The 16996-nt window shown below is 41.5% G+C and overlaps 1 protein-coding gene across 6 annotated transcripts in view; it reads right to left on the bottom strand.

Moving 5' to 3' along the window:
• Positions 1-6871: 6871 nt before the first annotated feature.
• The window catches only part of ACTN1 (actinin alpha 1), an 88085-nt gene continuing 77960 nt past the window's right edge, over positions 6872-16996 (bottom strand). For 2 of the 6 annotated variants that reach the window (XM_064658327.1, XM_064658326.1), the window contains exons 15-22: positions 16363-16545; positions 15532-15666; positions 14518-14697; positions 13448-13594; positions 11804-11884; positions 11199-11264; positions 9581-9739; positions 6872-7764 (exon numbers count right to left, since the gene is read on the bottom strand). In XM_064658327.1, the coding sequence (XP_064514397.1) occupies positions 7606-7764; positions 9581-9739; positions 11199-11264; positions 11804-11884; positions 13448-13594; positions 14518-14697; positions 15532-15666; positions 16363-16545 (1110 nt within the window). In that variant the 3' untranslated portion in view covers positions 6872-7605. The remainder of the gene's footprint in view (positions 7765-9580; positions 9740-11198; positions 11265-11803; positions 11885-13447; positions 13595-14517; positions 14698-15531; positions 15667-16362; positions 16546-16996) is intronic. The other 4 variants (XM_064658331.1, XM_064658330.1, XM_064658329.1 and 1 more) reach the window with 2 other exon arrangements.

Genomic DNA, 16996 nt, shown 5'->3' with positions numbered 1-16996 from the left:
TTTGACTAAGAACGGCAAAAAAGTTGGGTGTCACTTCTGCTTAATAAGTGGGGGAGCAAAGTCACACGTCCAAAGAACTCATCTGAAGTGTTACACTTAGCCACTCAGTTCTGCCAATAAAAGGTTGCTGTGGCTAGCCCCTTACTACCACCTTCTTCTCCTCTTCAGCGCACAGAATTGTACTGCTTTGGATAAAACCACAATACTGCTATAATGTCACTGACCCCAGAGGGAAACCCTGGCTGGGGAAAAGTGGCTGGTGAAGATCCAGGACTGCAGGGCAGAAGCAGTTTTTCCATGCATAAGCAGCACACTACTTTCCTGGTTTATCAGTACTCACTTAGTGGAATTCTTAGTGTCATTAATGACATTTTACAGTATGATGATCAAGATAAAAACTGTTACCTGTTTCTTCAGTGTAGCATAGCTTATTAAGTCTTCACTGTCCAAGTACTTTAAAATATAATGACAGTTTGGTTTGCCCATTTTCCCCCATTGTCTGACAGCATCATGTCTGTATTTCCTGCTTTAACTTGGAGTAAATATCTTAGTTACATTTATGATATTGTATGTCAAATTTAGGCATCGTTGAAATTTACTGCCCTCTAATTATTCTTCAGGATGGAGATAACCTATACATTCAACATCCATGTAATAAACGGAATCTTTTAGGTTGGAAGTGACCCCTTGAGATCATCTGGTCCAATCCCCCAAGCTTGCCAGGACCTTGTCCATTCAACTTTTTAATATCTCCCCAGATGCAGGCTCCACAACCTCTTTGGACAACCTGATCCAGTGTTTGACTACCCTTAGAGTAAAAAAAGTGTTTTCTTGTGTTCAGATAAAATGTCATGGGTTTCAATTGTCAGTGGATGCTAGTGAGAAGAGTGCAGCTCCCTCTTCTTCATTCCCTCCCATTAGGTATTGGTACACATTCAGCCTTCTCCAGGCTGAACAATCCCAGGTCTCTTAGCCTCTCCGTATATTAGAGATGCTCCAGTCCCACAGTCATCTTTGTGGCCCTGTGCTGGACTTGCTTCACCAAGTCCATGTTTCTTTTATGGACACAACACTCCAGGTATGTCCTCACCAGTGCTGCATAGAGGGGCAAGATCAATTCCCTTGACCCTCCAGCAGTGCTCTGACTAATGCAGCCCAGGATGCTGTTGACTTTTATCACAAAGCAGCTGATGTGAACTATTATTTAGTAAGAAAATGGAGGAATGTGACAGCTGAACACAGCTAACTGTGATTAAAAAAGAAAATGTGGGTGGCTGTAGCTGGTGCAAGTATGCCTTAGAACTTTGAATACAATGTTCAGTTGTAAGGCTGTTTTACTTCTTTATTTGATAAGACTGTCCTGGACACTCAAAATGGCAACACTGTGACTTTCTGTGCAAATTCTATGTAGGTGGCAGAGCTGGACTATTACAGGAGCAGCAGAAGAGTCTCTGTGTGCCTGTGTGCTCGAACTGCTGCATTATGAAGCTCAGAAGCAGAAAAAAGCTCCTTAGGTGGCAGTCTTGGAATGGTATGGGAGTAGTAAGGATTGGAGTTACTGGCAATAATAAAGATGTCATACTAGAAGCCCAATTAAAGCTTTTTTGGTTTTATCCTGCGTCTCTGCAGCCTCTGGGGTCGTGTCAGTGGGAAAGAATGCAGCTGTGTGTCTGGAACGCAGCTCCGGCTGTTCCAGCAGTGCCTGAGCTGGGCTGGAGTCCTGCTTTCTCTTTCTTGGTTGTGGACACTCTGCATGGGTGGTAAAAGGCATGAAATATATCATTAGGAGAATCTGTAGCATTACCTCTAGTATACGGGTAGTGTTTCTGGAAGCTATCACACACAAAGTCAACTTTAGTAATAAAGCTGTGTTTTATTTCCCTCATTATTTTGGTTGCACAAAAAGATTGGTCTCTCAGAAGCACATCTGAAAGCCCACTGGGAGCTACTAGTGTTCTGACTGCACACCTACAAATGTAAACAAATACTTATCTGGAATCAGGATACTTAAAAACCACAATCTGTTTATTGCTGGGATAAATGAACTGCTTTCTCACTTCCCTGAAGAAGACATTTTATTTTCTCTGTGACAGAAAGCAGGATGCTGTGGCTCAGTACCACAGATTAAGTACTATGTCCTACTCAAGTAAGAAGTAGCAGGAGAGAAATTCTTCATTAAAGTGATGGTGGTGATGTTTGAATGTGCTTAATAATAAAGAAGGTATAAAATGCTTTCTTAATTCTGCAGTTTAAAGTAGTCCTTGGTTCTAGGCAAATCTGTACAACGAAAGCCACAGGGTCATACAAAAAGCCACAACAGCGATTAAAGAACTAGATCAATGGTCTGGGAAAAGGTTTTAAATAGTTGTAGGATGACTGCAGCACTTAGACTGGAATGTGACAGAGCTGGGCCCAGTTCATTGCTCCACTGTGAACCTTCCTAAGGACCACAGGCAAGTCATTCCTGACTGGAGACAATAACCCTGAAGCACCTAAGAGGTGCCAGCCGTCCAGAAAGAATCCATTCAAGACCTAGAGCTATCTTGTACAGGACATCTGGGGACCAAAAATGCCCGCATGCTACTGAATGAATGAGAAGTTGCTAGGAAGCACTGGGGAGAAGTGTAGGTCTAAACATCCTGCCCCTACTCAGTATAGATGCACCTCTCTGCAGCTAGGAAACCAGAGCCTTGTTCCACTTGGGAACCAGAGCACGGTCTTGTCTCAAAGAAGAGTGCCAACATCTGTTTCTAGCAAGGACCAACTAGGACTTGTTCTTTTCTTTGGCTGCCAAAAGACATGTTCAGACCAACAGTTACATTTTGTAAAATGGCCTATTGTTTAAAATACCCATTACTCTGGAAGCTTGGGTTTTCTGTCTTCCTCAGATTGAAGATTCAGGCTCCCACCTGCCAAAGTGTCCTAACCACAGTGTGAGCCTGTGGTGGTAGAGGAGGGAGGCTCCTCTCATTCAAATTTTGCCACTGTGGAGCAGAAAACTGAGGGAGAGCAAGTGTAAGGAGAGACCTAGTGGTTGGGGTGCTGGGAAGGGCATCCTAGGGCTTGTTTCCCACCCTAAGGGTCTTTATCCTTTGACTGCTTAATAGGAAATACCCAAAAAATACCTCTGTCAGGGACAGAGAAGCAGCATTCTTTCTGCAAACTGAACGCTTAAACCATGAGGATATGGATTCATGCTTTCTCTCCTATTGCTTGAGTGCTTATTTATTTCAGAGAGAAAGAGAGTGAGGCTGAGGAGATGTTCCCTGGCCCAGCCTATTAGGTTTTCTCCTGGTTAGGGTGTAGGGCTGGGAGGTAGGGATGAAGCATTGAACCTGTGTTCCTCTCCTAATGTGAAGATATTTTAGGCAATTAGGCTTTTATGGAGTAAATGGGTGGCAAACCCACCTTGAGACTTTGCAAAGGAATCCACCAGCCTTGCGGGTTTGTACTGGTCTTTGTACTCAGGGTGAGATTTGTGGCCCCCAGGATATTGTGATGTGGGGTATTTGTGAGAGGAATGCTCGGGCCCTAAAGAGGACTGTTACAGGGGACCAGGTGTCCAGCAGTTTCAATGGCCTGTTCCAGCCTGCCCCAAAGCAGAAACATAGGTGTACAGAGAAGGCTTAGGTGCAACAGGGAAAAGCCTAGTGAGCAATACCTCCAGACTCAGGCAGCAGCTGAACAGAGACTGTTTGGATTGCAATTGTAAATACAAGCTTTGCGTTTCTACCTTCTAGTGACATCTAGCCCTTTTCCCCCATGTGCCTTCTTTATTTGCACAGTGGGAATACCACTAGATGTTTCCCAAAGCAGTAGTGAGAGATCATGCTTTTCCAGACAGTATCAGGATCAGGGTCACTGAGGTATGACAATAGCTAGAGTTCCTCAGGATTTTGCTCGAATGCTTGCTAGGTCACCAGGATGTGAACTGCTGACTAATAGCAATAAGGTGCAAACAGACTTGCTGAGGAGAGATAAGACAGATATGGGAGGTTGTGCAGTTTCTGCCAACATATTTTCTTGCATGTATGTCCCAGAAATCAAAGCAGAGAACAAAACTGAGAAATTATTTCCCGACTCTTGTATGGTGTTCAAAGACATGGGAGGAATCCATTTCAGTATCTTACTGGTGAGATGTAGTCTATAATGGCTCCGAGTCCTCAGAATATAGAAAAGATTATTTTTCTCCTTGCATTTCCAGTGGGTTTAAATTACTGAGATTTAAATCTACTTGAAATAGCCTTAGAGAACATCCTTCCCTGTACAAGGTGCAATCGTCCAACTTTATTCATCACAATGACTGACTACTGACTGCAGCACTGAGCACATTTTCTCAGTGCCTGAAGGGGAATGTTCTGATTACCTGTTTGCATCAGGACATGTCCTAGCCTTTGCTAATCTATGTTTATTATGCTAAGACTTTCCCAGTAGCTTAGAGATAATGCAATGGATTTTAAGGGTTTACACAGTAGCAACCCTTTCAGTAGCCAGAGTCACCTCAACAGTTTAATCAATTCAACATGATTAAGATTTCTTCGTACTTGGCTAGTCTGTCCTACCCCAGCATCTGTAGTGCAAGTAATGTTGTACAAATAATCTTCTTGTTATGGTATGAAAATTGTACCTGCTTTCTGGTTTTTTAACAAGTCATTTTAGTTTGAGCTGTCCCTTTTCACAGCCATTACAAACACCCACCCACTCTTTATTCCTTGCCCTCTCCATTTTTTTCCTGATAAAACCAGTAAGTCTGATTCATCTGGATGGAATTTCCATGGATATATGGAAATATATCCATATTTGAAACCAAGTTCATTAAAGGTTGCAAACCAGTTTCCTTTCATTGTCTTCTGAGACTCCTGGCTCTGCTCCTCCACTCTGCTTCAAACCAGATGCTGGCAGCACTGAACACACACACAGTCACAAGATAGGTATGAGAGGTTTTTGGAAATGGGGTTGACATTCTGGCAGGCAAGACAGACCCACGTTTTTTGAGCACTGAAGAGTTTTTGCCCCTGTACTGTCAAATAGTCAGGCTGAGGCAGGTACTGAGATCTCAGCAGCCAAAGATATCAATGGTCATGAAAGGTATTTCTCGGTTAATTTCTTGCAAAAGCATTATTTCAATTTCCATGCCTCAAAATAGAGAGTATGGCAGATTGACAATAATGGTTTACCCGTTATTGGAAGGTGTGAGATTAAGGTGGATTGTCTGCTGCTTCTGTTCTTGGCAGAGGAAGGGACAGTCACTGAGCTGCAAACAGCTGCTTCCAGAGATTAATTTCATCAAGGCTGATGTCAGGACTTGGCTAAGGAATGGCATGTTAGCTGCAAAACCATGAGCCTAATACCAAAAGCTGTTTTCAGATTTCAGCATCTTAACTGCCAGAGACTGTTAGGCCACATGGTTGCAAGATAAATATTGTGCTGCACATCTTGCAGCATCCTAGCACTCCTCCTTGTGTGCGATGGGAATGGGGAGGCTTTATCTACAGCCAAGAGAGAAAGACCAGGTCATGTAAACTCCAGCCAATTTGTCAGAGGCCGTGCCACCTGAGAAGAAATACTAATATATTTTAGGCACACCTATTGTCAATATTTTTAACTCTATTCAACTACTCAGAAGCTTTCAAAGAGATAACCTATGCTGTGTACATTAACACATGGCAATGGAATCCCATTCTTAAACATCCCATATCTTTGAAGAGGACAGTCTAATTTGTAGCAATGTGGCAGTGATATAGCTAAAAATGAGTCTAGAGTGGATTAAATACTGATGTGGCTGCAAGTCCTACATTACTGACAACTCATATCAACCCCTCCAGACTTGTCAGTATCATGGTTTAAAAATAGAAAGTTCAGCTTCAGCTCAACTCCAGCCCTCATTAACAACACAATTATAAGTTACATGAACTGTCTCTTCTTAAACCTTTGAAGACAAACTATGGTGAGTGCAGTCTGGCCTTATCTATGTATGAAGCTAAATGGCATTTATTACCATGGTCCCTGTAAACTTGTTATCCAGCCTACAGGAGAATACAGATCTTAGTGTCTCCTGTAATTAGTGTGGTAGCAGATATTAGCATCCCCTCTTCCATATACAATAGGCAGATACTGTCAGGTTGGGATACATCACAACACGTTGATGTGATTTTTACTGCGTCCTCCTGAAGGTCAGGAATTAACCACAAAGCTGTGCTGAACCCCAACCCACCACATACAATGCCTTTCTCAGGACTTAGCTAGTTACACTTCTAAAACACTTACTTGAAACACGTCATGAAGCAGTAATGTAGTTTTTGCTCCTGACCCTGTGTTTCCTAAGAAAGTTGTGGGAGGGCAGGAAATGCACCTGTAATATGAGATGGCTGGAAGGATTAGCTGCTTCCCTTGCTGATTTTCAGGCACATGACTCACTAAAGGTCCCAAAGGAGTTGTTCCTAAGGCTGGTTTCTTTTCTATATCCAACAGAAGGATGATCTCTAGAGGAATTTATGATGTCAAAAGATGTGGTATCAAAACCAGTGAGATATTCAGTGCTGAGCATGGAACAGTGGATTAATTTTTCATAGAAGGTTCAAGACATGGTGGTTGTTTGTACAGATCTAGTAACTAATTCTGTCCTGGTTTTTAAGGAATAACAAGAATATTGTTCCTAGCGATATGGGTGTATCAGGGATTTAAAGTGGTCATAAAGCTGTGAAAATTCCAACACCACTCACTAAAAATGAAAAGGTTATGGGGCAAGGAAGTATACCTTTAAAAGTACTGTAATTTCAGTTAAAAACATTAATTTTGGATTCTCTTCATCATGTTGTTTTAAACTAAATAGGGTAAACAATTTTACTATACAAATGAATAAAGTCTAAAGTTGTTATCACAAGAATTTTTTAATATGGTTTGTGACAAGCAATATCAAAGTTATCAACTCTCAAGCTTCATGTTCTGAAACCAGACAACGCTCAGGAACAAAAAAAGTTGTGCACTGATAACATAGGAGGCGTATTGTATTTTTTAATTAAATATGAAAAAATGAGCTGTGTACATTATTTTTTCCCTAGAAAACACAGCAATTTCAAAAGTTTATCATAAAATATCTTCATGAAATGAGTGAACCAGCAAATACATGCACTTGTGTGCCTTCCCCCCTCCCAAGATAAATGTGATAAGAGAGACATATGCAAATGTAATAGTTAACAGAACAGGTGGAGTTTTGTCATAGTTTGGTTCATTTTGGAAAGGATGGAATGTAACATTGTGCTTGACTTTCTATGTCACAACAAAAAATATTTGGTGCAATATTTTAACATTTTCTTTTTAAGCTTCAATCTGGTGGAGAAAAATACCTTTTCTATAATAAAATATGTCTGTTCTTTTTAAAACGTAACTTTTTTGCACAAAATAATTTTGTAAACTGTTATTTCAAGGGCAAGGTAGGTGGTGCCATGTCAATGTCCTCCCCCCCTACTTAAAAATGTGATCGATTATCTGAAGCAAAAGAGGGTAACACAAAAAAGAGCAGAGCAGAGGTTGCTTTGCAAAGAGAAAGTAGGGTATGTTGGACGGGGGAGAGGGGAGGGAGCGTGTGGTGGGATAGAAGAAAAGTTAAAGGTCACTTTCGCCATAGAGCGCTGTGGAGAAGGACATGTAGTCCAGGGCACCGGGTACAGCATCACGGCCATTGTAGGGTGCCATTCTAGCAATGCAATATTCAGCTTGATCAGGAGGCAGTTCCCGCCGTAATTCATCCACAGTGATGTAGTTCTGCAATGAGGACAAATGATAAGGCAATCGTTACTTTCAGAAAACTGACTTTCCTCAGAGGGACAACCACTCCCTCTCCCACCAGGGCAGCAGACAACACTCAGGGACAGGACCCCAACAACTACGCTGGGGACATATACCCACACAGGGAGCTCTCTGCGCTTACGCCTTGGGAGGACATGCTCTCGCTCCCTACCATATGGACAAGGAGGAGGTTTTTACAGTAGAGAGAAAACTTGGTTTTGCAGGAGAGATGCCAGCGCACATAAAGAAAACACCTGGAGGTAAGTAAGGTAACTTGTTAGTTTAAGACTGTGCCTTCCTGTTGACAGAGGAGGTCCTGCTGAAAGCAAATGTGAGGCAGCAGTAATATAATTTGGATGCTGTACCTCACCAGCAGGAGGTAACAACTGCTTGTGCTGCTTGAGAGTTGCCGTTCCCTCTCTTCAGAACAAGGGAAGGGGCCATCCCCTCTAGCTCTTGCTGGTGGCACCAATGCAGGCAGCAGACAAGCAAACAGTTTGTATTGCTTCCACAGTTCCAGCAACAATCCTCGCCTTTCACTGCAGACATTTTTAATAAGCAAGCAAAACTTATGGACACTGGACTTCTGTAGACTCACTGCACTGAGCTAGCTAGCTTGGCTTCTCTCCATGCAGTGGGCAACAGTAGTTGCCTTTTTGCTAATCAATATATTGTCTTTAGCTAACTGACTCATGGGCATTTTCAGTCTGTCTGAACAATAGTTCAGGTTTCACACCATCCTTCTCCCTCCTATGACTTCTTATTATTTTTTCCCCTTGCTTTTCAGTTTAATGACTGGGTAAAAGGTATTTTTCTTCATAATGAAATACTGATTCATGTTATAGTCACCAGAGCATATTAAACACTGACAAATATAGTTAACATACTGTACAGAATAAATGAGTTAATAAGTAATACTGCATCCCAAAGTACCTCAGTGATTAGTTGATCTGAATAACATGGAATTTTCAGGCCTCAAAAGACAATAGAACTGGCTTCAGCCAGGTAGATGTCTAAAGGACTGGTATCAGGGGTTTCTACATCATGATTACAAAAAGATTCTTAGTGAAACATAGAAACCAGTACTGGATTTAAGGGCAACTCATTATAATCTGAGAAGTGGTATCCAACTTTTCATGTGAGATAAATAATTAGCAAATATAGAAATACGTTAATATTACATGTACATATTATTTGTTCAGTTACATAAAAGATTAGTGGGCATGTAATAAAAATAAGATTACATATTCTTTTATCAGCTGCTTCCACTGATGATGTAAATTCAGAAAATTATCACTTTTTGTATCATCCCCTGAGTTTTCCTACTTTCGATCAATTTCTGTGATTAAAAGATGCTCCTCTTGCAAATACAGCATATTCTCAATGAAAATCCATTGGTTGTATAACAACTGATAGTGACACATGTATATCTGAGAAAGGTCATCTCAAGTTTACAGCTGTCAGTAATTAATAGTTTTCAAGACTAATCAAGAACCGTCTGTTGAACTTATTCATTTTAAAATAACAAATCGCGACCAAGCTCTTAATTAAAATTTTAAAGCAAGAGTGGGCAGCAAACTTCTGACTGAGAGCTGAACAGGACTTTTGAGTGCCTTGGCAGGCTGCTCATTAACCCACGCTTTAACCTTGCACTCCTCCAGCACTACAGAATGTTCCTGTGAAAATACCGTCCACACTGGAGAGTGCTTCCCTCAACACTTTCTCTCAGAGACGAGAGAAAAAGGAAAGCAGGAGCCATGCAGATGCAGGAAATGAAGGTGTGGAGCCTGACCTTATCTCCAGCCAGGATCTTGAAGGAAGCCATAACTTGGTCAGCAGTATCAGTATCTGCTGTTTCCCGGGACATGAAGTCGATGAAGGCCTGGAACGTCACTACACCCAAACGGTTAGGGTCGACAATGCTCATGATGCGGGCAAACTCTGCCTCTCCCTGGGGAACAAGAGAGTTATGTAAGCCTGGACATTTGGGCAGCAGTGCTACGAAAGTGAGGAGAAACTGTTCAGCAGCCCATCTCACAGCTAGAAAAACAAAGCCAAACAGAAACCACCTTTGCTTATTTTTGTAATCAGGATGTTCTTTTTTAGCTTGCTGTTGCATACAAATGCTTCCCATTCATTCGTCCTTTGGAATAAAATATTGTCAACTGTGCCCTAGGATAACATCCTGCTCCATCTAGCTCTAGGACAACACTCCTATCATGGAACAATATCATACAGACTTCAGAGGAAGACCCAAATTTCTCTATACATGTTGTGCTAGATGTCTGTAGCAGTATTTGAAGATCTGCACTCCTCAAATCCTTTTACTTTCATTTACTTAAAGAGAACTTTTACAGTTTTCTTCAGCTGACAAAACAGAAACCACTAGAGAAATGTCTCTGGGATATTTCATTGTTATCTTACTCATATTTACTAGGCAGCTTTGGAAAGAAGGACTTGCATATCTGCAGTAGCCCAGGAAAGTAGTTTTTACAGGGAAGATCTTTCAGCAAAGTTTTGCTACAGAAGCCAAAACCTTGTAGTGCAGGTTTTTGCATTCCTTTTTGCATATAAACCAAGATCATCTATTCTCATCCCTGGGACTTCCCGGAGAAGGAGGGGAGAGCAGAGCAGAGTCTTCTCCTGGGAACAGGCTCTCCTAACACATCTAGAACAGTATACCTTCAAGAGTAATTAAGGCACCTAATCAAATGTTACCATGTCTTGGCATGCTACACCGAAGAGTCTGTATTTATCCTGGGCTGACGAGTAAGATGATTAAACACTGCTTTGACTGATATCAGGAGCAAAGACACTGAGAGTGCAGCTGAATATGTTTGCACTCTTCTGCCCTTTGGTGAGCATCAGTCTTTGGTGAAGCTCTTTCTATTAGTTGTCATACCTGTCAAGGTGCCACATGTTACTTCTCTGAATATTCAGGTACTCTGGTGAGGAAAAAAGTCATGGGGAGAATGACTGGAACTTGAACAAATGGTAGGAATGAGAGGAGCAGTGTTTTGAGTGTATTCAGAAATGAGGTCTTGTATACACTTCACAATAAGTTCAACTGACACTCAGGGCTGGGGGAGGTTGTGTGTGCTGTGCAGAGTGCAGGTATCAATATGAGGAAGTTTATTGTTTCTTCCACTGGTAGCTACACAGTTTGATAAATACAATTGTTATTTGAACCACACAGGAATTAGACAATAATTTCCATTTTTTTTTACCTTTAGCTACCACTGTGAGACAAGAATTTTACATGTACAACTAAGATTAGTTTTAACATCCATTGCTGATAATATTGGAAAATAAGGCTATATTTACCTTGATTCACTACACATTCTCCCTTTATTTTTGAAGGTGCCTAAAAGAATCACTTTGAATAGGAGTGACAGAGGGCTCTACATTACCATATTGTAACCCATGGAGATAAGGCAGGCTCGGAAATCTTCACAATCCATCATACCAGTCTTCTTCTACAGGGAATGATACAAAGATGGAAAAAGCCAAGAGAGAAAGGGGAGACCAGTCCAGGAAGAAGTGAACCCATAGGAGACATTACAAAGAATGAGATTCAGCAGGGAGAAGATGGAAGAAAGGATTTACAGGACAATGAAAGACAACAGAGGAAAGGTAGTTTGTGAAACCATGAAGAAGCAAAGGTAGGTTTGGACATGGAATTGTTTACACACAAGAAACATATTGATGATGAAGAAAAGGAATTAAGATCTCAAGGAAGACAGATTGAGGGATGGACAAGAAAAGTTTTAAGTGACAAAGAAGTAAATTGAACAGTTTGAGGACATAAAAGAAATTCTCCCAAGACAAAAAATTAGGGAATTAAAAAGGAATAGGTATCAAAGTACATTTAGAGAGGAAGCAGTATAGAAAAGTGATGTATATATAGTCCAACACAAGAACAACGACGGATTAAGACAAACAAGAAAAGAAAGGAAAAAACTGTTATTTTTTCACAGTTTAATATCTGTCTGTGTTCACCACTAGCATTCAGTACCTGTGCATCGTTTCCAATATCGTAACCCAAGCTGATGAGACAGGCTTTGAATTCCTCAGGGCCAAGTGTGCCGGAGTGGTCCTGGTTATGCGGTGTGCCAGGCAGCAGGACATGCAGTGCCAGTGGGGTGATGGTGTGGGGCAGAAGGAAGGGAGACACAGAGAAGTTCAAAGGGAGGTGAAAGGACAACAAATAGGTGCACCATGCAGTGGGTGAGGAAGAGGGAGAGGAAGAATGACATGCAGATAGAAAGACAGGGAAGAAAAATAAAAGTGCACAACATTAGATATCACAATGACATTTCAGGATGTGCTAAAAATGCTCTTGGAACAGTTCCTTCTCAGAGAGCTCATCCCATCTTGAGAGCATTTGAATGACAAAAACAGTTGATGCTCAGAAGCCTCAAGATATCAATCTCCCACGTGAATCACTTGCATCACTGCTTGTTATCCAGTGTCAAAAGCCCTGTGTTTCACTAGTAACCCGGAGTGCAGGTAAGCAGGCAGAGGCAGTGGGAAGCATTGCCTTAATCTTATGGTCAAAAGTTCCACTAAAGGAGTAGGTGAGGGCAGGTATGTTTGGCAACACACCCAAGGAAGCTTAGCTGTCAGGGCACCCCAGGAATAGACAAAGAAAAACAGCTGAAGCTCAGGGGAGCAGCATTATGGCTGTATTTATGAGACCTGCACATGAGGTGGAGCTTTGACTGGTAAAGCTATTTCAAGTGCTCAGCTCTGCAAACAGCACGGATGTACAGCACAGCACAACATGGCTTGGCAGCTGCTCTTCCTTTTGCTCATGCCCACTCCCCCAGTGTTTGGATATACCAATCAAACAACACACAAGCTACCACAGGAACTAAGAATCGCCATCCACCCCGCAGCATTTTAGCTCAGGACAGCCTCCAAGCACTAAAGACCCCCTGTGTGCTGCCACCATCTCTTGCCAGATCAAGGAAGCTACAGACAGGATGGTGGGGACAATTTTAAGTGACTTTCCTCAGAAGTTTCAGCTTTTAAAGTCAATGTCCAAATCAAATAGACAGTTGAAGGTGGGAAACTCATGTTCTGCTCCTTCAGACTGTTGTGAAGGAAGGGGCAAATGATATGAAGGTCAAAATAAAAATCTCTATAGAACTTTATGGGTCTCTCTTCTAAGAAAAGAAGCCATGATTTATTTTTCTTAGATAGCTAGAGAGGGGCTGAAATAGCCAGTGTTAAGCAATTTGAAAGTGTTGCCAATCTCTGAGGGCAGGCTGCCCTCAGATATACCAGCGATCATATACCAGATATACCAGAGATGGCATATCAGAGTGGAGAACAGATGGTCCAAAGAACTTTATAAATCAAAATAATAATGTGCTCTCTGGAGAAGATGGGGTAAAAGTCTAATTACCTAAAAAACCCTTCAAACCTTTCCATACTTTAGCTTTACCAGGAAACGTAGCAGTTTCCTGTGAAGATATACTTCTCCCAGACTAATGATCACTTGGCAGTTTTCACAGAAATGACTGCTTGACAGCATTTTTAAGAATAAAATATCTTCTATTGATCTTATTTTGTCACGGTGACTGCTTGTTTTATTGCACTGTGCAGTCTACATGAAAGCTTGTAGCTTACCAAGCTGCAGTCAGCACTGACTTACCCTGTCAAAATGGTTGAAAGAAGCCCGGAACTCATTCATCTGTTCCTGGCTGATTCCTTTGGCATCACGGGTCAGAATCTGGTTTTCCACTTCGTTGATAGTTCTAGCAATTGTTGTTAGTAACTGTTCCCAGCCCACTCGGATATGCTGGAAAAAGAGGTCAGGACAATTTTAAAATTAAGAAGTTGCTCTTCAGCCTCTGAGGCCAGTGGATCAAATGTGCTACTTATTGCAAACTAAATGACCCTGGTGTCCAAGGCAGAAGTCCATTTTCTCACAAAAGCTTCCTTCTCATCTGCAGCGTGAGCCAGCCAGATATTTAAAATCTGAATTTTGACCTAATAAAATACCAAGGAGGCCAATTCCTGATCTTAAGAAAGACTTGGTCCTATTGCAAAATTCCTTTGCCTAGTCAGAAAGGCTCCCAACATTTTGGGGGCCTTTAACACAAATGAGAAGCAAATCCAATGCTTCTAGGACTTAGTCAAGCAAAAAACCCTCCTTACCGAGAAAATAAATAAAACACAGTGCTTGGAAGACGCTGGCGCTCTACTGTCTCTCCTGTTGCTTAATGGAGATGGCCAGAAACCAAAAGACAAGTTCCAAAGGCTGTCTGTGTTCTGCTGGACTCATGTTGAACTCAGATTGCTCCCAAGAAACCTCATGTTGTCAACAGAAATCCAGTCTCAGATTTAAAAAAACTTCTGTTGGACTTTTTTCTTCTGCCAGGCTGTGGCAGCTCAAAATCATCAGCACTTTCCTTTCTAATCCCAGCTAATAGGCTGCCACAATAGAGTGGCAGGAGAAATGAGACCTAACAATTTTTCAAGCAATACTATTGATCTCATTCAGATTGTTTCTGCTGTCTATATTTGGAAGTGCATTGGAATGGATTGGCATGAAGTACAGCAAGGCAAAAATGAAATTCAGTGACATGTTGTTGCATGCTTGGCCACATTGTCAAGCTCTCTATTTTTCTAAGAATCAAAACACTTTGCCTGAGCAAGATGTCGCTGACACTACCTGGCCACAGCAGATGAGGGTGTCTAATCTGCTGCCAAAACATTTACCTCCATGGTGTAGTTGGTGTGCTTGTTATCAAAGATAAGTGCTTCCTGGATCAGCTGGTGGTCTCCTTCCAACTGGTCAATCTTTGGTTTGTAATTCACAATGCTTTTCTCGTATTGCCGCAAGTGGTTGAGCTGGTCCTCCAGGGTCCCGTGCATCTCTATTGAAATGCGGCCAATCTCCTGCATTAGCAAAGTCAAAGGAGTTAAGACTCCACTGAAAGGACAAGCCTCAACATGCTTGACATTTATTGCAGCGATTTCACTCTCACACAGGATGATGATTCAAAAAAAAATAATCTCATGGAGCAGTTACTTCACATAAACTGAGACAGTGTCAGCAAAAAATTCAGCAGAGCCCTGATCATTTTCCAAGTGAGGTGAATCACATAAGATGTGTCTAACACAAGGATACATAAGAAAAGGAAACTGCAGTCCATAAGCTAGTAATTTACCAAGCCAGATCTTTTTCTGGTGTACTGTCTGCCACTAACTTAGTCCCTTCATACAGACATATTTCTGTAATCTCTCTCTTCTTTCCAGCTTCTGCTATCAGTAATAGGTTCATATTCTTGCATTTCATCAACTCCATTTACTTCAACTCAAATCTTACCTAAAAAGAGATCTCCCTTAAAAATGTCTCCTCTGAAGATATATGATATGCTAATTGTATTTATTTTGTCATGTGGATCAAGACCATTGCTGTGAAAGCAATTACACAAACTATGTCTCTGATCTAGAGTTTTTAACTTGCTGAATATAAACACAAATCTTAAAATACCAGTGTTCCCCATCTTAAGTCATGCTTTTTGTCTGGTACTAAAGAGTTACAGGGAGAAAAGTACAAGCGCTTCAGTAATCGATATCAATCTTGGGATTCTTTGTATTTTCTATGATATTTCTCTTACTGCAACTTGGAAGAAAGAACGGCTGTGACAGTGGTCAAGAAAGATCAAGGATAAAATATCAGTGAAGATCACAAAGGAAAACAGTGTTTCAAAATTTGCAAAGCACTACCTCCATCTTGGTCTGGATCCAGGGTCCAATGACATTGGCCTGTGCACCAAACTGTTTACGAAGTCGTTCATTTTGCTGTTGGCGAGCATGTTCTTCCATCAGGGCTTGATCCCTTCTGGGAACCAACTGCCGCACCTACAGCAAAGCATAACAAAGTGTGCAGTTTAGACACATAAAGGCATGTGTACAGTAAATGTAGAGGTTGCTGCACGGGAGGGAGGAGTAGGTGTTTGCACTGAAAAGTCACATTTAAGTCACGATGGGCATGGAATGTGAATGCTATCTGCTGTAGGATGCACACTGCAAACTCATCTCCAGACATGGAAGACGAGAAGAGGCTTCCATTCAGTAGTTGTGTTTTGGCGGCTCATGTTAACTGAGTTGCAGGATCTCACTTTGGCGATTTTGTTTTGTAGTAAGAATCATCACCACAACTACTATGGACAGTAGCTACTCTTTTAAGATTACAGCAAAGAAAGGCTACTTGGCTGTGGAGATAAAACATCTGAGGAGTTGAATGATGACAAAGGATGCTATTATACTTATTTGCAGGTCAACCGAAGACTGAAAACCTCAAAGCTTTGAAATTTAGCATCTTTCATTTAAAAATAGCATGTAAAAGGGGTTGAAACACTTCAGGCATTTGTATCAAAGATCTCTTCCACTTTCCAAGCACATGGCAATTGAGCCAAAAACAAATGACAAAATTCCACTAAACTCAGCAGTAAGTATGAGGGGGTAACTGCAGAGTAAATAATCCAGTTCCTGGGGCCCCAGTGGTTGAGCAGTGACATTCTCCCTCGCTAACTTGCAAGGTTGGAAAGAACTCACATGTTCCCATTTGCCATTGATCTCATGTGGGGTGATTGTAGTGTAAGGATTCGTTCCTGCCATGTTGACATGGTATGTCTGGACAATCTTTGAGACTTCATTGTGGATTCCCAGAATGGCCTGTCGCTCCTTGTCAGCATCTGGCAACGTGGCTTTGAACTGCTCATGAGCTGTGGTCAAGCCCTGCAGAAGGAAGGCAGCAGCAAAAGGAGGGTAAGAGCATTACTTACGGAATAACCTCTTCAGCAAATGGATGACTGCAGAAGTGATTGCAAAAGCTTACATATTCCCAGGATACAAAGCAGTCTACTCTAACACACTTTTCAGGTTCTCTCAGCATCACTAAATGGGCTGTTTTAAGTAGTAAAATGATATGAAGTCTTGTTTTCCCTCTGTTTCTGTCCCACGATGACCAGTGACCGAGATCACATACCAAAAAATTGTGGAATAATTCTGTCTCATAAGTTAGAGGGAACTATTTTTCCAACACTGCTCAGTAACTGCCCATCAGCTCTCTTGGGAAGAAGATCTGACTACTACCATTGCTATAAAACAGTCATGTCTCAATAGTTTAAATGCGCCATGTTTTTCTTCTCCCACTAAATAGGTACTTATTCTACATCCAAGGTAACTC

This window comes from Pseudopipra pipra, chromosome 6, assembly GCF_036250125.1.
Source record: "Pseudopipra pipra isolate bDixPip1 chromosome 6, bDixPip1.hap1, whole genome shotgun sequence".
Taxonomy (NCBI): domain Eukaryota; kingdom Metazoa; phylum Chordata; class Aves; order Passeriformes; family Pipridae; genus Pseudopipra; species Pseudopipra pipra.
Note: the sequence above shows the minus strand (reverse complement) of the source record. Positions and strands in the feature narration are given on the sequence as shown.